General features: G+C 55.7%; 1 protein-coding gene across 1 annotated transcript in view; it reads left to right on the top strand.

Annotated features, from left to right (window-relative positions):
• FGF11 (fibroblast growth factor 11) overlaps positions 1-21724 on the top strand; it is a 47377-nt gene extending 25653 nt beyond the window's left edge. Inside the window, exons 4-7 of the mRNA XM_053258834.1 lie at positions 11453-11563; positions 13032-13135; positions 20720-20918; positions 21432-21724. Of these exons, the coding sequence (XP_053114809.1) occupies positions 11453-11563; positions 13032-13135; positions 20720-20918; positions 21432-21553 (536 nt within the window). The 3' untranslated portion in view covers positions 21554-21724. The remainder of the gene's footprint in view (positions 1-11452; positions 11564-13031; positions 13136-20719; positions 20919-21431) is intronic.
• The last annotated feature ends 2590 nt before the right edge of the window (positions 21725-24314 follow it).

Genomic DNA, 24314 nt, shown 5'->3' with positions numbered 1-24314 from the left:
TCCGACTGTTTACTTCGTCTCCAGCTGCCGCCCGGAGGCCCTGCCGCAACGCATGCCCATTAAAATAAATTAAAGCTATTTAAATATATTTGCATACATTGGGGGGCTGGCGGAACCGGCGAGGAAATTGCGCCCTTTAAGAGCAAGCAGCCTCTTCGCGGATTCGGAAGAGAGGCGGGGGGTGTATTTAAGAGCCGGCTGCTTCTGCTCGTGGGGAGAGCGCCGCCGAGAAGACCCCTTCGCCGGCGGAATGGATTCTGCTGGTCCCCCTCCCCACCCCCACCCCGCGCTCCTCTGAAGAAGAGGCGTCCTTAATCCGGATCAGGGAAGATCCCTCCGGCATCCTCCGCTGGGGGCCGCCAGCCCCAGAGCAGCGCTGGAATCCCGCCGCAGCAACCTCCTCAGAGCCCCGCTCACCCAGTAGGCTAGTCCGGTCCTCACAGCCCCCCAGCTTCAAGGGCCTGGTGCAGGAGGCCTCGGGTCCCCTTTATTGCAAGCACACACCCCCAACTTGTCTCTCTCGCTCCCCCTCATCGCCCCAGAGCCGGAGACCTGTCTTCACGCCTCCCGTCCGCTCCCCGGATCCTTGCCATTTCAACCCCCCTAAACTCTCTCTGGCGGCAGCAGCCGCCCACCCCCCAGGGTCCCCCCCACACACACGCAATCCAGGTGTGGGGAGGGAGAGACCACCAAGGGCAGCAGCCCACGCACCCACCCCCTGTGTATCAGTGATGATGCCGCTACCTGCAGTTTCATTCCTGGTGTGGCCCGACCCCCAGCTGACCCCCAGCCAGGCTCCTCATTCTTGACCTGCAGCCACTCCTGGCCCCTGAGCTGCCCAGGCCGCCCCCCCCCCCCCCGCGCGCACACACGTGTTTCAGGCTTCCTCCAGCCAGGGAATTCCAGACCCCCCCGCCCCCACTCTGCCTGTGTCACCTTGGAGGGGTTGCTCTTCTCCCCTCTCCTCCTGCAGCTGCAGTGAGCCAGGGCGGGGAGGGGGAGGGAGCAGGGAGCAGGGAGGCAGGAAGTGACACAACCAGGCACACACACACACACACACCCCGCCGCCCACTGCATTGCACCCAGGCCCTCCCTGCGCCACACCCCGCTGGTGTGTAAGTTCCCCCACCCCACTGCTTCCCATCCCTGGGGCCCCCAGCAGCCTTCATGTTGAAACCCGACACAGAATCTGGGACTTGGCTCTGGGAGTCCTGAGTTCCAATCCCTCCTTAGAAAGACTTAAGATGAACGGAGGCTGACTGAGGCCTCGGCCACCCCCAGGAACCCCCATCTTCAGGGTCGCCATTTGGAATGCACAAGGCACGGGAAGAGAGGGGAGTTTCCCCGAGCATGTGCAAAGTGTCCTTGCCTCATCACTGACACACTGCAAGCAGCTCACCCCACCCCCACGTGCCTGCAGTTAGAGGAGGAAGAGGAGGAGGCGGGTGCTTGCATGGCCCGGCAGGCCAGCGGGAGTCCTATCCAGCCGGGCACAGCACCCCTCCAGTGACTGTTGCTGGTGTCTGCCTTGTGTGGTTGTGTCTGTGCACCCTTGGGGGACAGGGGGCCGCTTTATTTAGGTTTGTTTTCTCTGTGTAAACCGCTTTGGAAACCTTGGTTGGAGAGCGGTGTATATGAATGTGTGCCTAGTGGGTTGTCCAGGAGACTCCCGCTTGTGCTTTCGTGGTGAAGTGGTGGAAAGAAGATTGCCTTAGCCAAGGCTTGAGGCTGAGCCCGGCAGAAACCCCGGTCCATTCCCCAGAAATGCGTGCGTGGCTCAGATGACCAGGGAGTGGAATGTTTCTTACCAGTGAAAAGCAACAGGGGCTGTTCTCACCCACTGAAACGGAGTGGCCATGTGCTTGCAGAGATCAAGGTGATCTGCACCCTGCATTTGAAGGGCCTGGATCCAGGTCCACTTTTAGATCAAGATCAAGGTCAAGGAAACTCCCCTCTCTGCCTGTGCCTTGTGCATTCCGAGTGGCGACCCTGAAGACGGGGGTCCCTGGGGGTGGCCGAGGCCTCAGTCAGCCTTGGTTCATCTTAAGCCTTGCTAAGGAGGGATTGGATTAGGAGAGGAGAGCTGGTCTGGTGCTAGCCAGCATGACTTGTCCCCTTAGCTAAGCAGGGTCTGCCCTGGTTGCATAGGAATGGGAGACTTGATGAGTGAGCACTGTAAGTTTTTCCCCTTAGGGGATGGAGCCACTCTGGGAAGAGCAGAAGGTCCCAAGTTCCCTCCCTGGCAGCATATCCAAGACAAGGCTGAGAGAGACTCCTGCCTGCAACCTTGGAGGAGCTGCTGCCAGTCTGTGAAGACAATCCTGAGCTAGATGGGCCAAGGGTCTGACTCAGTATATGGCAGCTTCCTATGTTTCCTATGTTCCTAAGGGAGGAGGAGGAGAGTGGGATCGTTTGGCTGCTCCCTTCCTACCCAACTCCCGGCTGCCACACGATCCCACTCCCCTCCTCCCCTCCCCTTGATCTTTGCAGGTACATGACCGCCAATTGGGGGGCGGGGGGCATTCAACTCTCTGGCCCTGGCTGCCAGCTCCTCCGACCCTGTTTCAAGTTGTGTGAACAGCCCTAATGTCTGAAATTGTGTTGGGCTGCACATGCGTCGGGGTCAGGTCCAAGCCTGCGACTTCTGGATGGATTTCAGACCTGAGACACCCTCTTAGCTTAGAAATGAGGTACTGAATTCATGTCACCCCCAGCTGGGACTCACTGGTGGCCTTGGGCAAGCCCCTCTCTTTTTCGGCCTCGGTTGTCCTCCTCCGTAAAATGGGTGCATTCTTGCCCGCTTTCCAAGGTCTGGCGCTGTGAGGGTGAAGGCTGTAGTAGATCTTTGGTGCATGACTGGATAAGAAGTCAACTATCTGAATGGCTTTGAGTGTTTTCTTGGACGGAAATAACTGAAGCCCGATTCAGACATGATGCTGTACGAGTGTTCAGTGAATACTCATCTCTGTGTTTGTGTGAATGACTGTGCCTGTGTTCAGTTTAAAAGTGGACCTGGATACAGGCCCTTCAAATGCAGGGTACAGATAGGGAGTGTACCTGCTCTGTGCCTGCATTCAGCATAACGTGTGGGTACAGATCTGTACCTGTGTTCTCTGTACGCTTGTATGAGTGTGGAACCTAACGTGTGGATGGGCCTAGAGGCAAGGATATTTCCAGTAATACTAGTGGGGAAGCCCCAGAGCCAGGCATAGGGCTGGGGGAGCGGGGTGGGGTGGGGGTTGCAGAGAAGGGGAGTTGCTGGGAATCGCCTCCTCCGCCTCCTGCTTGGCAGCGCTGGCTGCTGAGGAGATGCAGTCACCAGCACTTAGAGAAATTACAGGAATGTGCTGAGGTCCTAGTGGTTCATTACCATGATGGGGAGATGCTGCTTGCTGTGTGGGACCTGGAGAGAGGAGGGGGGCGGAGCCACTGTGGGAGGCCAGAGCCAAGGGTCCTGGCCCCCAAATCGAACCCAGGGGCCCCCACTCTCCTCCAGAGAACCCAGGAGTCCTGGCTGCCAGGATGAAGTCACTAGTAGCCTGGGGGACACGAGGCCCCTGACTCTCACGTTCTAAGCCTCCAGTTAAAAGATCCCAGATTCCAAAACGTGACTATTCCTGCTCCAACATATAAGCAGCCCCCCCCATGCAAACCCCCCCCCCCAAACAACCCTCTCCCCATCTCAGTAGTTCCATGCAGGCGCCTCTCCCCTTCCCTGCCCCTTTAAGGAAACAATAGAATTAAAACGTTCAAATCTCCCTTGACGTTGATTGAATGGAAAATCTCCCCGCCGGCTCGTTAAAGGTGCCCATTTTTCTTTGCTAAGTATCATTTGCTTAAGAGTCGTTCCCTGCGTGTCACATCCCAGATGTCGGGCCCCAGAAAAACCCCTCCGCGCCCGTAATCGCTGGTGAATTATTTCCAAGGCCTGTCAGGAGGCACAGAGAGAGAGAAACGGAAGGAGCAATCTTGGCTCGGAGGAAGAAGCCGAGAGGGGGAAACAGCCCTTCACAATAGAGATGTCCTAGCCTGCTTTTGTTAGCCTGCTACGCCTGCCCGCCCCCCCCGCCCCGATGCCGCCCGCGTATCTTTCCCAACCATGCCGCTTTTCCTCGTGGTTACATGTTGGTGTTTCATTTTCAGCACCACAGAGGCCAGGGGCCGAAATCTGCTGTGGGTGCTGCTGTACCCACCGAGGGGGTGCTATCTGCATGACTCTGATGGGGTACCCCAAGGCAATGCAGTGCCTGAGGCTAGGCACACAACGCTGCCCTGCCCCACAGCTTTTGGTGGGGGGGGCAGCCTCCTTTCAAAACTAGCCCTTGCACTTTTTGGCAGTGCATGGGGGTCAGGGGGGAGGAGGAGGGCTGCCCAGTTGGCACCCCAGTAATCTGCCACTGAAGGGCTCTGAAAACCCCTCTTACAACCCTCCTTTGCTTATTGCCTTTTCAGCTTAGGTGATGGGGTCATGACCCCTACCAGAGCCAGGGGAGGAGGGGGGAGATCTCTGGGGCTGAATCCCTGCCTGGACAGGATTCACAGAAGGTAGGCTGCCACCATCCATTTTTACTTTGGTGCAGGAAAACTCACTCTCCATATAAGGTTCAAGGGGTTTGTGTGTGTGCATGTAAGGTGAAGTGTGCCCTCAAGTCAGTGTCGACTCCTGGCGCCCACAGAGCCCTGTGGTTGTCTTTGGTAGAATACAGGAGGGGTTGACCCTTACCTCCTCCCGCACAGTATGAGATGATGCCTTTCAGCGTCTTCCTATATTGCTGCTGCCTGATATAGGTGCTTCTCATAGTCTGCGAAACATACCAGCGGGGATTCGAACTGGCAACCTCATGCTTGCTTGGCAAGTCATTTCCCACTGTGCCATTAGGTGGCTGTGTGTGTGATAAAGTGGCAAATCCTTCCCCAAAAGGGCTGAGCAATCCTAGGCCTCCAAAGAAATGTGGCTAAGGCAGACCCCAAATGATGAGTAGCATACTTCAGCAACAAGGATTTCTTATTAGATTAAAAGAAAAAACTATGCAATCACAACAATCTCTTCTTGCTTCATGAAGCAGAGTGTAAGAGAGAGAGTTTTCATTAAAGCTGGCAACTCCGATTCCAAGCAATACAGAAAAGAAAAACCACTTCCCCCACGCAGCTAACTGACTTGGTCCTCTCTTATTACTTACAGACCTTCCCCTCTCCCCAGCAGTTTCTCAGCCAGCTGCTTCTTCAGGGCACTCTTGGGGCAGAACAAACAAACAGAACCAAGCTTTCTCGTCTGCTGCTGGTGGCTGTGAGTGCAGTTTCACCCAGTCCTCTGGATTGGTCCTACTGTCTTGAATTTCCCAGGGCTTTCCCCCTTATTAGGAAAGGCCTAGCCGGCCAGCAATTGCTCTGAGCGAGGCCTAGTCGTCCTCCCCCAAAGGTGTTTGTGAGGGATAGTAACTGGGGGGGAGCCTCGTGTTAAATTGAACATGCACCTGAGCCATGCAAGGCTGCAGACACAGAAAAGGAAGAGAGAGAAAAAGCAGTTACCAACGTTGCTTCAGAGACAGCCTCACTGGACTGGACCAAAAAGGTCCCTCTAGTCAAGCATCTCGTTTCCTTTCCCGCATGGCCAGCCAGATGTCTCCAGGACGCCCACTGGCAGGGTGTGAAAGTGACGGCCTCCCTCTGTTATCTGTCCCCAGGATCTTGGAGACAGTCTGCCTCTGAACATGGAGGTTCTGTTTAGCTAGCATGGCTACTTGCTAGTAGATCTCCCCTGTGTGAATTTGTCATGCCCTGGAATGACCCTCAGCGGGGCCTCTTTATCATGGGAGTACGGAGAGGGGAGGGCAGCCTTCACATGCTCAGAAACACCTTCCTTCTTGATTATTGCTTTCTATGTCCCAGGGAGGAATTTTGTCTTGCGAGGGATTGAGTTCCAGCACTGGCAAGCCCTGACTCCGATTAAACTGAGTATCCCAGGACTGTCCTTTTTGGTGGGTTTTTGATGGTCCAGTTTCTAGGATCCATAAGAGCAGCCCTGCTGGATCCAGCCCAAGGCCTGTCTTCCCCAACATCCTGTTTCCCACCGTGGGCAGCCCACAGGCAAGAGGTGAAAGGGGCATGCCCTCTCTCCTGCTGTTGCTCCTCTGCAACTGGTATTCGGAGGCATCTTGCCTCTGAGGCTGGAAGTGGGCTATAGCCATCAGGATTAGTAGCCCTGGATGGACCTGTCCTCCATGAAATTGACTAAGCCCCTTTTAAAGCCATTCAAGCTGACGGCCATTACCATATCCTGCGGCAGAGAATTCCACAGATGGATTATGCACTGTGTAAAAAAAAAAGTGCTTCCTTTTGCTGGTCCTACATTTCCTGGCCATCCGTTTAAGGGGATAACCCCTGGTCCTTGTGCTGTGGAAGAGGGAGAAGAAGCAAGTTTGCTTCAGCATTTTAGATAAAGAAGGCGCTAGTCCTCACAAGCAGTGGACGTGAGTTCCAAGACCTCCTTTTTTGTTTAAGAAAAAGAAGAAACCGAGCCCTGAATACTTCCAGCCCCAGTGCATCCACGTGTGCCATGGGAACAGATCCACAGTAGGACAGGAGCTCTCGAAGAGCTGGTCTTGTGGCAGCAAGCATGACTTGTCCCCTTTACTAAACAGGGTCTGCCCTGGTCTGCATTTGAATGGGGGACTACAGAAGATATTCCCCGCTTCAGGGGATGGGGCCCGCTCGGGGAAGAACCCCTGCCTGCTTGCATGCTGAAGGTTCCCAGTTCCCTCCCTGGCAGCATCTCCAAGAGAGGGCTGGGAGAGACTCCTGCCTGCAACCTTGGAGAAGCCGCTGCCAGTCTGGGTAGACAATGCTGAGCGAGATGGACTGATGGTCTGACTCGGTAGAAGGCCGCTTGCTCTGTTTCTCTGTTCCTTGTCTCCGTCTCCCTGCTGCAATAACCTTGGCCCTCTCCTCTCCTCTCCTCTGGGGGATCTCCAAAAAAGACCTGTGAAGGGTTGAGTCCGGAGGAGAGCGGAGGACGGGTGGGGTGGGAGGTGTTCCTTGAGGGCGGCAGCTTCAGGGTGTTCTGGAGGTCAGGAGTGCCTCGTGGCGCGCGCGGGGTGGGGGGTGGGGGGTGTTGCGCAAAGCACACCAGCCCTGGGAGGCGGATCATCTCGGCTCTCCCGTGGCATTTCTCGCTGTCTCAGCAACGTACTAGACACCAACAGCCATCCATCATCCCGAGGAGACTCCTCCAGAGCAAGCAGCAGCCAAGAGGGAAGGTTTCCGGAAGGGCGGCTGCTGAGGAGTCCCAGCCAATGCACAGCCCACCATTGCCTGGATTTGGCGGGGGGGGGCGGGGGAGGGAGGGGGGGGCAAGGCTGCAGGGAGGAGGACCTCTGGCCTCCCCAGGTCGTCCAGGGCTCCTGGGAGGCTGAGGGGCTGTGAAGGAATGGGTTGATTCAGCCCCTAAGCAAGCCTGGCGCTTCACGAAGTCTAGGAGGGTAGATCCCTGCCCCGAGAGGCTTACAAAGCTTGGTGCAGGAGAGATGGCCGAGGAAGGGCAGGGGATCAGGGTGCAAGGGTTGCCGGGGAGGGGGAGAGGTGTGGAGATTCCAGTTCTATAGCCGGTTTCAGCAGGTGTGGGGGCGAAGGGGTTTCCCAAAGGGGTTTCCCTCTCGTTTTGAGGAGGAAGTCTGACAGGCAGGTGCAGGCCTCGGGGGCAGCAAGGGAGAGAGCTGGTCTTGTGGCAGCAAGCGTGACTGTGCCAAGCAGGGTCTGCCCTGGTTTGCATTTGAATGGGAGACTACTCCATCCCTTCGGGGATGGGGCTGCTCTGGGAAGAGCCCCTGCCTGCTTGCATGCAGAAGGTTCCAAGTCCCCCCCCCTCAACCCTGGCAGCATCTCCAAGACAGGGCTGAGAGGGACCCCTGCCTGCAACTTTGGAGTAGCCGCTGCCAGTCTGTGCAGGCAGTGCTGAGCTAGCTGGGCCAAGGGGCTGACTCCGTCGATGGCAGCTGCCTCTGTTCCTATGGCAGAAGCCTTTGAGGGAGCAGCGGGAGACCTGCTTCTTGCACCGGCGGTGTTTCCTGGGCTGGCGCTGGCCTTCATGGTTTGGCCCCGGGCGGGAGCCAGGATTCCGGGATCCTGCTGTGAGGCCGGCATGGGACCTGGTGGGTTTGACCGGGGGGGGCGGGGGCGAGGGGAGAGGCTGCTGCTGGGGTGGGTCTCTGTGTTGCCGTGTGGACACCCTGTGTGTAGGCTGGCTGGCGGCTGGCTCCTTCCCTGTCCAGAGGCCCGCAAGGCTCCGGATGCAAAAGGGGGCGGCTGGAGGGGGGGCGGTGGCAGGCAAGCGGCGCCTCGGCTGCCCCTCCCACGGCTCCTCGGGGAGGGGGCTCCCGTCAGCCGTGACGGTGCTCCTCCGGGTTGCCATCTGCAGCAGCAGATGCACAGGAGAGGCAGGATGCACAACCGAGCCGGATCTGGCAAGCGAGGAAGGCGGAGGAGCCGGGATGGGGACGGGGGACCCTCGGACGCCCAGACCCCGGAGTCCTGCAGGAGGGGAGGAGAGGCTGGTGGGAGCCCAGGCACAGCTAGGCCCACGCTGGGCAGAGGGCCCTTGACTGGTGGTGCCCTGCTGCCTGCAGCTGCTCCTCATCTCTGCTCATCCCGGCCACCCCCCATTCCTTAGCAAAGCTTGTTAGGAACCAGCCCGGGCCGGCAGCAGCCCCCTCCCCTGCCTCTCTTGGATCTTGGGGGATGGCTGGGGCCGGAGCTCAGTGGCAGAGCCTCTGCTTGGCACGCAGAAGGTCCCAGGTTCAATTCCTGGTGGCGGCACCTCCAGGTAGGGCTGGGAGAGACTCTTGCCTGGAACCTGGAAGAGACGCTGCCAGTCAGAGTAGGCAAGACTGAGTGAGACGGATCCAGGGTCTGACTCGGCATAAAAGCAGCTTCCTTCCCGTGGACCTCCTTCCGGTGATCTTTCCTCCCGCCGGGCTCCTGAGCCTTTTGCAGCTGCATGACAAGCTGACATTCACCGAGGGCAGCTGCACAGTTTCCGTGGGATGACGTTTCGCCCTCCGCCCTCTCAGTCCAGGGACCACGGGTGCTGCTGTGCTTCCGCTGAGGTGGTGGGACCCCAACTCGCAGCCCCGCTGCGGCATTCAGGGCCACCCGTCTTCAAGGGCAGCCTCGCGCACAGGGCCCTGCAGCAGTCTAGTCCGGACATTGCCAGCGCATGGGTCACTGTGGCCAGATCCGGTTTCTCCAGCCGGCAGGGATGCAGCTGGTTCACCAGCCAGAGCTGATGGAAGGGGGGGGGCTCCTGACCACGGATCCTTGGGGGGGGGTCTAGGGATCAGGCTGTCAAGAAGCACCCCTGGCGCTGTGTCCTGGCCCTTTCAGGGGGGTGGAGCTCCGTCCAGGGCAGGCCCAGGCCCCTGTCCCTCCACCAAGCGTCAGGAGTTCCAATCCATGGACCTCTGTCCTGCCCAGATTCCTTTTCCATTGGCCTCGGTTTCCGTTCCTCGGCCGGCGGTTTCAAGAGCACCGGAGGCAAGATGGACCCCTGCACGAACCCATCTGGCGGGGCTTCCCAACCATGGATCCCCAGGTGTTGCTGGAATACAACTCCCATCACCCCCCAGCCGCAATGGCTAACAGGGATGATGGGAGTTGTAGTCCAACAGCAGCTGAGGGTGGGGCGAGTCCTGTGGGGAGGAGAGCTGGTTTTGTGGTAACGAGCATGCATTGTCCAGTTTGCTGAGCAGGGTCTGCCCTGGTTTGCATTTGAATGGGAGACTCGGTGTGTGAGCCTTGTAAGATATTCCCCTTAACGTGGCTTAGTGCAGGCCTGCTCAACTCAGGCCCCCCAGCTGGTTGTGGACTACATCTCCCATGATCCCCAGCCACAGTGGCCAATAGCCAAGGATTATGGGAGTTGTAGGCTAACATCGGCAGGAGGGCTGAAGTTGAGGAGCCCTGGCATAGTGCAAGAGCCCCTGCCTGTTTGCCTGCAGAAGGTCGCAAGTTCCCTCCCTGGCAGCATCTCCAGATGGGGCTGAGAGAGAGACTCCTGCCTGCCACCTGGGAGAAGATGCTGCCAGTCTGGGTTGACAATACTGAGCTAGATGAACCAAAGGTCTGACTCCGTATAGGGCAGCTTCCTATGTTCCTAAGTTCCCTCCCTGGCAGCATCTCCAGATGGGGCTGAGAGAGAAACTCCTGCCTGCCACCTGGGAGAAGATGCTGCCAGTCTGGGTTGACAATACTGAGCGAGATGAACCAAAGGTCTGACTCCGTATAGGGCAGCTTCCTATGTTCCTAAGTTCCCTCCCTGGCAGCATCTCCAGATGGGGCTGAGAGAGAGACTCCTGCCTGCCACCTGGGAGATGCTGCTGCTGCCGGTCTGTGCAGACAAGGCTGAGCTTGGGACCCCCTGCGGAATGCCAAGGGCCAGGCTGAAGAGCAGCGGTGCCCCAGCACCACCCTCTGGACGTGGCCCTTCTTGGCCCTGCTGCAGCCGGCCTCTTCCGACGTTCTGCAGATCATGTGGCCTGGAAGGGGGGCTGGAGGAATCCTCGGAGGATGGACCCCCCCCCGTGGCTCTCAGTCCTGATGGCTACAGAGCTCACACTGTACAGGCCGCTCAGCTGCCCTCTGCCAAGTCAGAGCCTAGTTGTCCATCTAGCTCAGGACTGACTTACTTGTCCTGACTGGCAGCAGCACTCCAGGGTCCCAGGCAGAGAAAGAACCTCTCCCAGCCCTCCCAGGAGATGCCGCCAGGCACTCACTCAGCCCGGTGGTGGAGATGCAGCTCCTGCAAACTCTCAACTCCTCGCCCCAGCAGCAGCCCCGGAGGGGGGGAGATGGTGAGCAAGGGAATCCCCTTCCTGACTATGCACTCTCTCCACTCGTGGATCCCCTTTTGTTGGGCTGTTAGCCTCTTCCCAGGGCGTCCCCCTCCCCTGAGGGGAATATCTTGCAGTGGTCACACCCGAACCCTCAGCAAAGGGGACAGTTCATGCCTGTAACCACAAGCCCAGCTCTCCTCCTTCCCCAGAACCCATGCATGGAACCTCCACATTCAGCAGCAGTTTACCTTTGAACGGTCTCTAATGTTGTGGGGCCTAAATGGACCGTTTGCACTCTTGCCTGTCAGAGGCTACTATTGGAAACAGGATGCAAGGGGGTGGGAGGGGACCCCTTGATCTCATCCGGCAGAGCTTGTCTTGTTTTATTTCTATTCTTTAAATGTCCATATGAATCTGGAGAACTGGGTGGGGAGCTCTGGTATAAAGGTGTTTCTCTGTCGAGGAGTGGAGACCTTTGCTCCAAGAGGCAACCCCCTCGAGGCCTGTCGATCTGGGGAGGGAGGGGGGTCTTGCACTGTGCCCCCCCCATTTGCCCCCAGGCTGCGGCCTGTTCCTGACTCCTTCTCTCCTCTCTGTTCTCCGCCGGTTCCTTTGGGCCCCTGTAGAACCGCAGCTGAAAGGCATCGTCACCAAACTCTTCTGCCGGCACGGATATTACCTCCAAGTCCACCCGGACGGCAGCATCGACGGCACCAGAGAGGACGCCAATGGCTTCAGTAAGGGCAGCTGGGGAGGGTCTGGGGGAGGGGGCCTCAGCCACCCCCTTTTCTTCCTGGCCGGGAGAGAACGACCCAGCAGATTGGGGGCCCTGCTTCAGCCACCTTGAGTGCCCCCCCCACCGGCCTGAAGCCACTGGGTGGGGGGGGGCATCCTTCCCTTGCTCCTTCTGCAGCTGCAGTTCTAGCTGTGGTGATCTGCAGTGGGTGGGGGGGCAGGTGGGGGGGGCTAATGCTTGCCTGCCTATATTGGGGGGTCTCGGAAGGAGGGCTTCCTTCTTGCCCTCCAGGAAACACACAGGGAGGCTGAGCTGAATCCCGGCTGTGACTGCAGTGGGGGGGTGTGCTTTGGGGACCCTCTTGCCGGAATGGAGGCCAGCCTCCCCCCCCCTGCAGCCACTTCCGCCCGTGCCCTTGCCCGCTCCCTGGCATGCCGCGCCATCTGTGCTCTCGCTCTCTCTCTCTCTCTCACTCGCTGGCTCTCTGCACCCCTCCCTCCCTCCCTGGCAGAGGCTCTGTCTCTGTATAATGGAGTCTCAGCCGCCCAGCCAGCCAGGGGAGCGGGACGGAGGGCGGGCTGTGTGATGGAGGGACCCCCCCCACCTGCCCTCACTGGCGTCCCGTCCTGAGCCGGCAAGCCAGGCCCAATTCCAGACACACACACACACACACACACACACACCCCACTACAAATCAGGAGGACGGCTGCACACTTCCCCTTGGAGCGGCTGCACACTGGCGGGCCATAAGCGAGCCATAAGCGAGCGTTTAAAACCTCGCCGGCCCCCTGGGAACAGGCTGGCAAAGATGTAGCACCTGGAAGCAGGTTTGTCTCAAGGGGATGGAGAAATCCTGCCTGGGGGACTCCCCCTGCTCACCTCCTCAAGCCCCCCCCCACTTCCCTCCTACAGAGCCCTGAGGCAGACCGTCCTTCCAGAAGGGCCCAAGGATCCTGCCCCCCCACCGTCCTCCCCCTCCTCCCCCCACCCTGAGCCACCAGACCCCTTGTCAGAGAACCCCAGGGACCCAGAGCAGGAAAAAATGCACTCCTGTTTAACAGAACACATAATTGGCTTGCGGAACTCATTGCCACAAGATGTGGGGATGGCCACAGGCTTCCATGGCCTTAGAAGCTGATTTAACAAATTCTGAGTGGGGCGTGGGGGGGGAGGAGGTCATAGTAGTGGCGGCTAGCTAAATGGAGACTCCATTTCAGAGGCAGTTTACCTCTGAAAGGAAGCAAGGGCAGTAGAGAGGGCATGCCTCAGGAATCCTGGCTCCCACCTTCCCTCTTGTTCGATTATAGATCCCACTTGGCAATGAGGGATCAGATTTGTCAGTCGCCAGCCCTCTTCCAGGCCCTCCGACGCTCCTGTGGCTCTCTGGGGAGCCCTTCTTAGCTTATCGGGACTGTGTGTGGGTCAGTAATGCACTGTCCCCCCCCCTCTCTCTTTCTCCCCACTGACAGCCCTCTTCAACCTGATTCCAGTCGGGCTCCGAGTGGTCGCCATCCAGAGCACCAAATCAGGGCAGTACGTGGCCATGAATGCTGAGGGCTATCTCTATACCTCCGTGAGTATCCCTGCCTGTCCCTTTTCCCCTGGGTGGGCACTTGCCGGGACAGCAGGCGGCCGAAGGAGACGGGTGCCGCCACATCCCCCCCCCCCGGCAGGCGGCCTGTGCTTTTGTCACCCGCAGGCCGGGCAGAGACTCAGCCGCGGTGGCGGAATTCCTTGCCCAGGCTGGAGAAAGGGACCCCGGTGGGACTTCTGCCTGGCGTGCAGTCCCTCAATGGGCAGGAGATGGTCACCCGTCTGAAGAGACAAAGCCAACTGTATAGTGGAAGCCATTAGAGGAACTTTTATTTGCTGCTACGGTTGCTTATATGCTGCTTTTCGACAAAACATTTCTCAAAGTGGTTTACAAAGAAAAAAATACCTTTGTTTTTAAATTTTAAATTGTTTTCATGTTTTGATTTTGCTTTAACCTGTATTGCTTGATTGTGAACTGCCCAGAGACGTGAGTTTGGGGCAGTATATAGACATTATATTACCTCTCACATGACTCCAGAACCAGGGGTCATCCCATGAAACTGAAGGCTGGGAAAGGAAGGACTTCTCCACGTCGTGTATAATTAATCCCTGGAATTCTGTGCCACGGGATGTGGTGATGGCTGCCAGCTGGGGTGGCCCTGAGAGGGGCTTAGATCAATTCATGGACGCCACATCTATCCGTGGCTACTAGTCCTGATGGCCGGATGTCGAGTAATCCCAGTTGCCAAGGAGCAGCAGCAGCAGGAGAGAGGGCCTGCCTTCACCTCCTGCTTGTGGGCCTCCCAAGGCATCTGGTGGGCCACTGTGAGGAGCACTTATGAGACCCTGGGCCTAATCCAGACCAGCCCGGCTCTTCTTTTGCATGCTCTCTCTTTCTCTTTCTCTTTCTCTTTCTCTTTCTCTCTCTCTCTCCCTCCCTCCCCCCCCCCGCCCGCTCTCCCCTTCTGAGCTGCAATTAGAATCTGCCCTCTTTAACAACGCCTTTCAAGAGCTAATTCCCTGACCCCGATCCAGAAGGAGAGAGCTCAGCACCTTCCAGCACCCATCCGTCTAGTGGGCCATCTGCCTCTGCCTGCTAACCCTTTTCCCCCAGGCGGCTTTTCCCCCAGGCGGCTTTATCTGCGGGTTGCTCTTTGCTGCCAGCCCTATGAGCCGCTTTTGCTGGGTGCTGTGCCCAATGCAGAAGCAACAGGAACTTTCACTAGGGCGGAGGGCAGAGCCACAATCCCCAGCTGCTGGGGCTTAGGGGGCTCAGAAGGCATGCCCCCCCCCCCCCGGCAGACCGGAGGCCCAACGCCTCTCTGATAAGATCCGTTCGATGCCTGGGAGTGAGTTCAGGCTCCTCTGGAGGGCGCTGGAGGGCCACTCGCTCAGACTATCGTCACATTTCATATTCCACCTATGCAAACAGCAACATGCTTTAAATGCCGCTCTCCCCACACTGTTCACAAGACCCGCTGCCCCATTGCATGTTGCTGAATACTGCCCTCCGTGGGCCGTATCCTGCATTCGTTTTGCCTGCCCTCGTCAGCTTTGCACCAGTTTAAAAGCCAGGAGGGTGTTCTTTGGGCAGGGGCTTTCTCAGCCATGGGTCTCCAGATGTTGCTGGACTACAACTCCCATTTTCCCAAGCCCCAGTGGCCTTTGGCCGTTGAAGCTGGAGATGATGGGAGTTGTAGTCCAACAACAGCCGAACGCCTGGTTCAAAGATATACGAGAAACACGTGGTCAGCCTGCTGCAATCTCTTACCAACAGTCCCTAACAGAGCTGGTCGCGGCAGGGAGTGGATAGAGCAAGCTGCAGAACACATGGGACCCGAGTACTCGTGCGCTTCTGCGTGCATACATGTGTGCTCAAGAGAAGCAGCATCCCTCCTCCCTCACTCTGAGATTTAGCTCCCTGAGCCCCTGCGGAGGGAGCTGACCCCTGACCCCTGCAGCAAGCCAAGCCTAGCAACCTAGCCAGATATTAATGGGGCATGCCAGAAAACAGCAAACTGGGACAAAAGAGGGGCAGAGATTTTTCCAGGGCAGAGCTCAGGAAAGAAACACTGCAGCGTCCAGGAGAGACATGTGAGGCCCCCTGTCCAGGACAGAAGCCTGCTCCCGGAAACAGGTCCTGGGGCTCAGCCCCAGCTCGAACTCAGCTGCCGCCACCCCAACCCCAGCCCAGCAACAACAACATGCTTCTTCATGCTGGCACGCGGCCAGTGGTGGCCACTCTGCCCTCTCCCTGGATGGCCTTTTGGGTCCGGCAGATGCTAAAGCAGCCCGACCCCGCCTTTGCCCTGGGAAGAACCCGCCGGCGGCAAGCGGGCCCCATGCCAGGGGCTGCCTCTCCGGGGCCACTTCCCGGCACCAGCTGGCTGGCAGGGTGGCCTCTTAGGTCCTGCTGCCCCTTGCAGGAGGGGGAGGCTCGGCTGTTGGGGGAGGGAGAAGGCACTGGGGTGGGGGGACGGGGACGGGGGGAGAGACCTCTGTCTGTCTGTGTGTGAGAGAGAGATTAATCATTTATCAGCTGCACAGCGAGGTGACCCCAATCCAGCAGGGGAAGGGGGAGGCAGCTGATGGCGAAGGAGTTTTCCCTGGGAAGATGGTGGCTGTCAGGAGCAATGAGGCGAGTGGAAGATGACGGCCATGTGTGAGAGAGAGAGTGTGTGCGTGGGGGGGGGGAGGTGGAGGAGAGACAGGTGGAAGGGAGGGAGGGCAGGGGAGGAGGGAGGGGGGACAAGCAAGGGCTGTTTCGGAAAGGGGTGTCCCCTGGGAAATAGGAGGAAAGACAGTCCCTCTGACCCTGAGGGTCCCTCCTGGGGGGGGTTGCCTTTCCCTCCCTCCCCCCCGTTTTTCGGGGTGCCGCCCTTCAAAAGAGTCCCAGTTGGATGAAATGGTGCTGAGCTACTCCATAATCCTGCATTCAGACCTTGGGAGAGGAAGGCAGTTGCACCCCGCTTTTACTTCCTTGCTTGGCTTTTGCTCCACCCATGTCTGGATGCGGCCCCTGTTCAAAGGGTTGAAGCCCCCAGGTTCCACTGCATTAAATGGGGGGGGGGGAAGCCAGCTGCTCTTCTCTGCTGGGATGTTCATCTGAGTTGGAGAAGAATTCAAGGGCTTGGGACGTTGGCTTCTCCATGGAGAGGGTTTTAATGAGCCTCCAAAATTCATTTCTGAGCTTGGTGAGGGATAATGTTTCTGGCATTCCAAAGCGGGTGGAATGTTTGAGGAACATGCTCTGTCCTAAAGTTTTGGGGGAGGAGGAGAAAGATACTTTGTGGTGGGGGAGGAGTTCAGTAAAATGAGGGGGGGGACCTCCTCAAATGCTTGGGGTGGATCTGTACCCCTGTGCCTAAGTGAGAAGTGATGGGGCTAAGCCAATTATATTGTCACTACAACTTCTCTCCCACATAAGCCCGAGTCTCAGCTCTGTATGTGTGCTCTCATGGAGAGGCACTCTGCACATGCTTAGAGGCACTCAGTGTCACCACTTGCTGCTTTCCAGGGCTGAAAACAGGCTCCAGACCTGATGAGCCCTGGGCCAAATGAAGAAGGGCAGGCCTCTAAATGTGGGGCGGGGGGGGGCAGGACACAGCAGCTGCCCCCCTTTTCTGATCCCAGCAAAAATCTTTCAGGAGGGAACTTTTCTCCAATGCAGTATCTGCTGGCAGTATTTAAGAGACTTCTTTCTTAAATGCCAATTAAACATTTTTAAAAGAAATTTGGCAGACAGGATGGCATGCCTATTTGAGGGGTGGAGGTTGCAGAGGGACATTTTGCTCTCATTAATATGATGGCTCCCTTGGCTCCTGACTCTTCACGATTCTGGGATGTGAACCCAGTTATCCTGGACAAACCCCCAAGTTTTGGGGTGAGCTCATCCTGGGCTACCAGTTAATATGGTATTGGGCAGTGCCATCTTGTGGCAGACAGCTGATATGACACCCAATAGGAACCTAAGACAGGTTCTCAACCTTAGGTCCCTGGATGTGGTTGGACTACATCTCCCATCATCCCCTTTGCTACAGCATGGGCAAAGGGGATGGGGGTGATGGGAGCTGTAGTCCAACCACATCTGGGGACAGGTCTGAGAACCCCTGAGCTAAAAAGAGCTTGGGCTGTATCAGATCAAAGTGGGTCCATCTAGTCCAGGATCTGTTTCCCACAGTGGCCAGCCAGATGCCTCCATGAAGCCAACATATAGGGCAGGAATGAAACACCCCCTGCCCCATATTGCTTGTCCTGCACCACAGATATGCAATGGCATGCCATCATGAGTAATGATTAACAGCTACTTCTAGTCTTTTTCTCCTTGCAAATTTAATGCAATCCCCTTTTAAATACTTCTGAGCTATCACCACATCATCTTGTGGCAGGGAGTCCCATAAGATAATGCTGTGTAAAGAAACCCTTGCTTTTGTCTGCCTTGCCAGTCACTTTGACCTTGACTCAATGCTCCCATGCTGTAAATACAGCCCGGGGTTTCTAGTTTGGCATTTGTCTTTTACACACACCAGGGGTTCCCAATTCTGGGGACCTAGATGCTATTAGACTACAACTCCCATCATCCTCAGCTGCAATGCCTGAGGAAGTTGTAATCCAACAGCATCTGGGGACCCAAGTTTGGGATCCTGACATATTGAAAGAGAAAGATGGGTCTGGGATAAATCAGATTAATCACTTAGCAGAGAAACATGTCAAAGATTGAGTTGCCTCTCCTTCGCTCATCTGTGCCTCTAATTATCTTCTCTCTCATCTCCCCTTGGCTTCTCCACTCCCTGTTCTGTTCTTCCACACTACCTTTAATAGCAGCAGCCGTAATAATAGTAACTGCCCTGGGGTCTTTGGACGGAGGAGATATATAAATTTATTTATTTTGGCTGACATACAGAGTGAGGATGCCACGATCAGTGAGAGAGCAGCCTAAACTAACTTTCCCATTTAACTGCACTGGTGTAGCAAGGAAACAGGAATATTTGATGTCCACTCCTTCCCCAAAAAGTCATAGGGACATAGGCAGCTGCCATATACTGAGTCAGACCACTGGTCCATCTAGCTCCGTATTTTCCACCCAGACTGTCAGTGGCCTCTCCAAGGTTGCAGGCAGGAGTCTCTCTCAGCCCTATCCTGGAGATGCTGCCAGGGAGGGGACTTGTCCTCAGTGCCACTCAAAAATATGTCCCCGAGGGCTGTCCAGCCCTCAGAGACATACTTTCAGGTGGCAGAGAGGGCTTCTTGGGGAAGGAGAGGACGTCAAATATTCCTATTTCCTTGCTGCACTGCTATCGTTAGTTGGGAAAGTTTAATTTTAGGCTGCTCTCTCACTGCACCCTTGTCAGCCACTATGACTAGGATGTCACTACTAGATTAAACTGTCAATTAACTGCAAGAGCTTTAGTCTATTAACGAATCAGTTAAATGTGCAGATGGGTAAAAACAATAGTTCTGAAGCACTAGGAGGACTTTGTTTTTGGAGAGTGCGTGGTTGTAGCTGGCACCATCTCAGAAGAGACGAGAAACAAAAGGCAGGGTGCTTCTTTTGAGAAGATGCCTGCCATCTGCAGATAAGTCCGTGTGTTAACTGTCCTTTAGATTGTGAGCCCTCGGGAACATGAAACCTTTTAAAAATTTCTTTTCTAATCTACTTTTAGATTGTTTTGTTTGTTGAAGAATGGTTTATAAATCTCCTAAACAATAATATTAAAAATAATCTCTCTTTTAAAAATCTGATGGTTGCTTAATTAGTGGTATCTTTTAAATCCACCAAAAGTTGTTTTTAATAGTTGGGTTGAATGTTGCAGCTGTCATTATGACTAATTCAGACGGCACCATTAATATATATCGTGCTTTATAACAGGGCTGAACAACTTTGGCCCTTCCTGCAGATGTTGAATCCAAGCTCCCATAATTCCTGGCTATTGGCCACTGTGGCTGAGGATGATGGGAGTTGTAGTCCAGAAACAACTGGAGGGCTGAAGTTGTGCAACCCTGCTTTGAAACATGGACAGAGAGCCCTGCCGCAAGTTGCTTACACTTTTAGTCTGTCAGTGTGGAAAGAACAGTGGCGACGAGGGAGGAAGAATAAAGAAAAAAGTTGTGCCATCGAGTCTGAGTCGACTCCTGGCGCCCACAGAGCCCTGTGGTTGTCTTTGGTAGAATACAGGAGGGGTTTGCCCTTGCCTCGCAGGATGAGATGATGCCTTTCAACACCTTCCTCTATCGCTGCTGCCTGATAGAGGTGTTTCCCATAGTCTGGCGAACATACCAGTGGGGATTTGAACTGGCAACCTAAGCAAGTTACTTCCCCGCTGCACCATTAGGAGGCTTGGAGGAAGAATAAGAAAAGTTTAATGTTTGTTTGTTTGTTTGTTTATCAGATACCTGTCTCCTGCATCTTACAGCTGAATAGGGCCCTAAAGTATCACAAAAACAATAAAACAGCAATTGAAACAGCAGCCCTCCAGAATAAAAACGAGCAGGGAAGCAGCACGATAAAACGCAGCGCTCAGACCGAGTGGTTTTTGCCTGGACTCCAATCATGCTCGGATGGGTCTCCTTCCCTGGGCGGGGGATTCCCAGCTCCTTTGTCACAGGCGTTGGACACGTGGCTGCTTCTCATGTGGGCAAAGGGCACTGAGGGGAAGCAGGCTCAGATTTTGGGGCAGTTGGCGGTGAAGAGGTGGGCGGGGTGGGGGGCAGGGAGTTCAGCAGGGGCGTTGCAGAAAAGTGGGGTGTTTCTCTGGGCTGGAGGGAAGAGAGAGCTGTCTCCACAGAAGAACAAAATAACACAAGAAGAGGCCTGCTGGATCGGGCCCCTCAAGGAAGCCCATCTAGTCCAGCCTCCTGTTTCCCACAGTGGCCCATCAGATGCCTCTGGGGAGCCCCCAGGCAAGAGGGGAGGGCAGGCTCCCTCTCCTGCGGTTGCTCCCCTGCAACTGGGATTGAGAGGCATCCTGCCTCTGAGGCTGGAGGTGGCCCACAGCCACAAGACTAGTAGCCATGGATAGACCTCTCCTCCATGAATTTGCCTAGCCCCTATAAGCTAGTAGCCATCACCACTTCCCATGGCAGAGAGTTCCATAGATTAATTATGCCTCCTGAGTGATCCAGGCATCAGGGCAGCAAGGGAGAAAGGACAGAGTCCTTTCAAAGGTTTATCTCCTCTTCTGGCCATATTGACTCCTCCTGCCTCTGATTACTGTATTTACCCTAATTGAAGGTGAATTAAGGACTCCCTTAAAAAGTAGAGATGAAATACAAGTTATACCCACATTTATTCAAAAGGAACAGGATCGTATGTTCTTATGACTCGGAACTTAAGATGACTTTCTAATTTCTAATATCAAAAAATTGGTGTGTGGGGGGGGAGACGAGACCTAGTCTTGGATTCAGGTAAATACAGAATCTTGTCTCCCTGCTAGACACACAGTGCAGTGTTCCTTCAAGTAGTTTGAGCTGGCAGCCACAACGGAATGGTTTGCAACAGGAGCAAAGAACTCTGGGTGGGATGCCGAGCATTGTCGTTGGATATCGGAGAGCGTTGCACTCTTCCGGTTTTTACTGATCCGTGGCAGCCAACTTGGGGCTAATCCTGCTGTCTCCCCTCCCACAGACTCACTTCACCACTGAGTGCCGTTTCAAGGAGTGTGTCTTTGAGAACTATTACGTGATGTATTCCTCCACCCTGTACCGGCAGCGGGAGTCTGGACGGTCGTGGTATTTGGGCATCAACAAAGACGGGCAGGTGATGAAGGGAAACCGTGTCAAGAAGACCAAAGCTGCAGCTCACTTCCTCCCGAAATTATTGGAAGGTGAGAGAAAAACCCCATGGTCTTTACATGGGCTTCACATGTAGGATGGAATTACATCCCATAGGTAGTTCCTTGGGTGACTGCTAAGTACAATTCCTCCCTTGCAAGTGATCTCTTGCACAGCTGCCCTTATGCAGGCAGTCTCTTGCACAGCCCTTCTTATGCGAGCAACTGGTTGTGCCATCCTGTCCTGCTGCATACAAACCCTGTCACGCAGGCAGTCTTCTTCTCTCGTGGCAGTCCTTGGGCATGTAGACGCTTGCACAATCACGGGTTTTGCTGACTGTGTTTGCTTGTGCCAAACGTCTCTGTCGTGAACGGCTGTGCCTGTGCTCTTGAGCAGCACCTATTCATTTCAATGGGTTGATCCTGGAGGCCATCCCAGCGGATTGTGACCATGGGCTGGGATGGGCAGGGAGTGGGGCTAGGCTATGGAACTGGACTGGCTCCCCTGTGACTGTAATATTTCCATTCCTGCTTCTCTCCCCCTCTGTCCTTCTCCCCTCCCTCCAGTGGCCTTGTATCGGGAGCCTTCTCTACACAACGTTGTCGAACCAGCCCTGACTAAGAAAGCAGAAGAAGGCAACAGCCCTGCGCCCCCCATCAAAGAGATATCCAAGGCTGAAGCAACGTAGCCCTGAGGATGGAGGGGTGTGTCTATTCTCCTCCACCCCCTACCTCCCCTGTGCGTGTCCCGTCTGCACGTACGTCACCCTCACCGGCCACTCTCCAGATGACCTTCCTCAACACACGTTCACTATTCTTCCTTCCCCCCGCCCTCAGGATATATCCCCCCCACCCACCCACCCCCATCTCTCTCTCGTCTTCAGCCTCCAGAACTTTTAAAACCAATAAAAGATGACCAGAAGAGAGAAGACACATAGGCCATGAACTTGGCCACATCTTGGCCGAGGAGAAATTCTATGTACACTGAGTCTTCCATTTCAAGCCAGAGGTGCAATACAGCACCCAGCCACTGGGGGGGCGACATTGCGATGCTGCGTTGGGCAGACACCCATCTTTCAAAAACTGCAACAAATCTACTGTGGGCTTTTTAGCCCCCATGTGGCAGAAGTTGTTGCGTCTGTCAGGGATATTGTTAACATAAAAGATCAATCTATTCCGTCTTCCAGGCAAAGTGGCGCAACAACGGTGCTTTGCTTCTCCTGCACTGATGACATGACTTTTTAAACAACATCAGGGAGAAGTTGGGTGAGAAGAGGAAAAAGTGTGTTAATATTCTTTTAACAGCCAGCGGGAAGTGATGTTCTGCCACCTACTACAGGGAAAAAAGATCTTCCATTTCATAACTAATTTTTAAAAATATGCTATACTCTTTTCAACCACTGGGTGGTGACATTGTCCTATTTGGAACCATTGCAAAATATATAGTGATTCCATGGCTGACCTTTTAGGGTTGGTGAATAAGGTCAGCAGTTAATGATGTGGGATACCTTGTGGGGGAAAGAAACAATGGATCTGATACTGCTATAACCAGCTTACGCTGCTCTCCTCTGGGTAATTTTGCAACCCCAAGGGAGGGGATGACTTTCTTAATAATAATGATAATCCAGGAACATTGTTCTGGGGAAGCAAATTTTAAAAAGTGGAATCCCTACCGTCATTCACGGGATGTCTTCGTTGCCGAAGAAGGAAACACTGACCAACCCCAAGTTGCAATGGCAATTCAGGACACTCATCGTACAAAGGATTAAGTGTTGCCTGCCCGAGTCCACCTTTTTCAGCAAGAAGATAAGAGACTGCACTGCTGTATACGGCTAGCAAGAGCCAATGAAGAGAGAACGTTGCCCCTAAATGGTGCAACACCCCTTTTGGCCACCAGATGGGAACATTGCATCCATGGGAAGAGGACGCGAATGTCAATGTGTTCCAGCTTCTGTGGAAGAAAACAACAACTGAAAATGCAATATTTATATTTAGCCACTGAGTGGCAACACTGTGGTACTGGTGTGGGGTGGGCGGGTGGGGGGGCCTTATACTATGTTATTGTTCACAAACTGCCACAGGGACATTTCTTGGGCATTTGGACCGCTGGGGAACGAATAGCCAATAACTCAGGGGAAGGTGCATGCCATAAAACTCAGCACCCTCCCCTCCCTGCCCCGCCCCGCCCCCGCACCATTTGGCTCCTCCCGCCCCCCCCCCCCCGCCTGCATCCCAGGAGCCCAGTTTGCTTACACCCACCTTCACCAGATTTCCGCAGGCAGTACATGAAAAGCGGGGGGGGCGGAGGCAGCCAGCTGGAAATCGGACTCTAGGGGAGCAGTATGTGTGGATGCTTCTGGAGTGGGGGGGGCCCTCTGTGGGCAGGTCTGGAGGGAGGGAAATGGGAAGAGGGGTCTTGATGTTAATCTCGTATTGCCTTGTATATGTCTTCCAAAACCAGTCGCCGGAGGCCCTGCCTCCTCGCTCCCTTCACACATAGATATATTTCCCCTGCTTTCCAAATCCCTTGTGCGCCCCCCGCCCCCGCCGCCCCCACTCCACCAGTCCCGTCTCCCGGCTGCAAACCTATCCAAGCCCCTCCCCCTCCTAAGCCAGAGAACCCCCCCATCCTGGTAGTTGCTCCCGAGAACCCAGGAGTCCTGCTGGGGCCCCCCAGCCTGCCCCCCTCCGCTCGCGTGCACACGCCTCACTTCCACACACCCCCACCGCCCAGTTTGCAGCCTCTGGTTCCCACGAGCCTCCAGCCCCTTTCCCGAAGGTGCTGCTGGGTCCCAGCGCTCACAGCAGGGAGCCGAGGCCGAGCACCACGTCCGCCTGTGGGCTCCCACTCCCCTGGCCCTGATCAAAGCCATGCTTGAAAGGGGGATCCTTGTCTCTGTGTGGCCCGAGGAGAGGGGAAGAGGCCGGAGCAGCGCTCCCGACGGACATCCCAGCTGGCCAGCCCTTCAGTGAGCCAGCTGTATGGGCAGTTACTACCTACATCTCCCTGCGGGGGGGGGGGGGTGGTGCCAGGGCACCAAAACTGCCCCATCAGGGCAACAGCGGCCCCTGCTCCCTGGAGTCCCAAATGAGGCAGATGCCCCACCATTTCCTTTCCACCGGTGGTCACAGGGTTCACGTGAGCTCAGGAATTCTCTGAAGTCTCTGCTAAGAATTCAGCAGGGGTGCCAGGGCATTTTTGCAGGGTGCAGCCTCTGGTGGGCAGGCAGGCAGGCACGCTGCCAGGACCATGCCTATAGCGGAGTATTGCTCAGCCCAGCCAACAGAGGGCAGCAAATGTGTGGGTCCCCCTTAACTGGGGGTTTTCCAGTGTGCTGTGGTGGGTTTTTATGTGCACAGGGTCAGCCCTTCTCTGCAACATGCACTAATGCACACGCACAGGCACACACACGCCACCTTTCCTCTCCTTCCCTAAATGAGAGCCAAAGG

The sequence above is a fragment of the Hemicordylus capensis genome, chromosome 6 (assembly GCF_027244095.1).
Source record: "Hemicordylus capensis ecotype Gifberg chromosome 6, rHemCap1.1.pri, whole genome shotgun sequence".
Classification (NCBI taxonomy): Eukaryota; Metazoa; Chordata; class Lepidosauria; order Squamata; family Cordylidae; genus Hemicordylus; species Hemicordylus capensis.
Note: the sequence above shows the minus strand (reverse complement) of the source record. Positions and strands in the feature narration are given on the sequence as shown.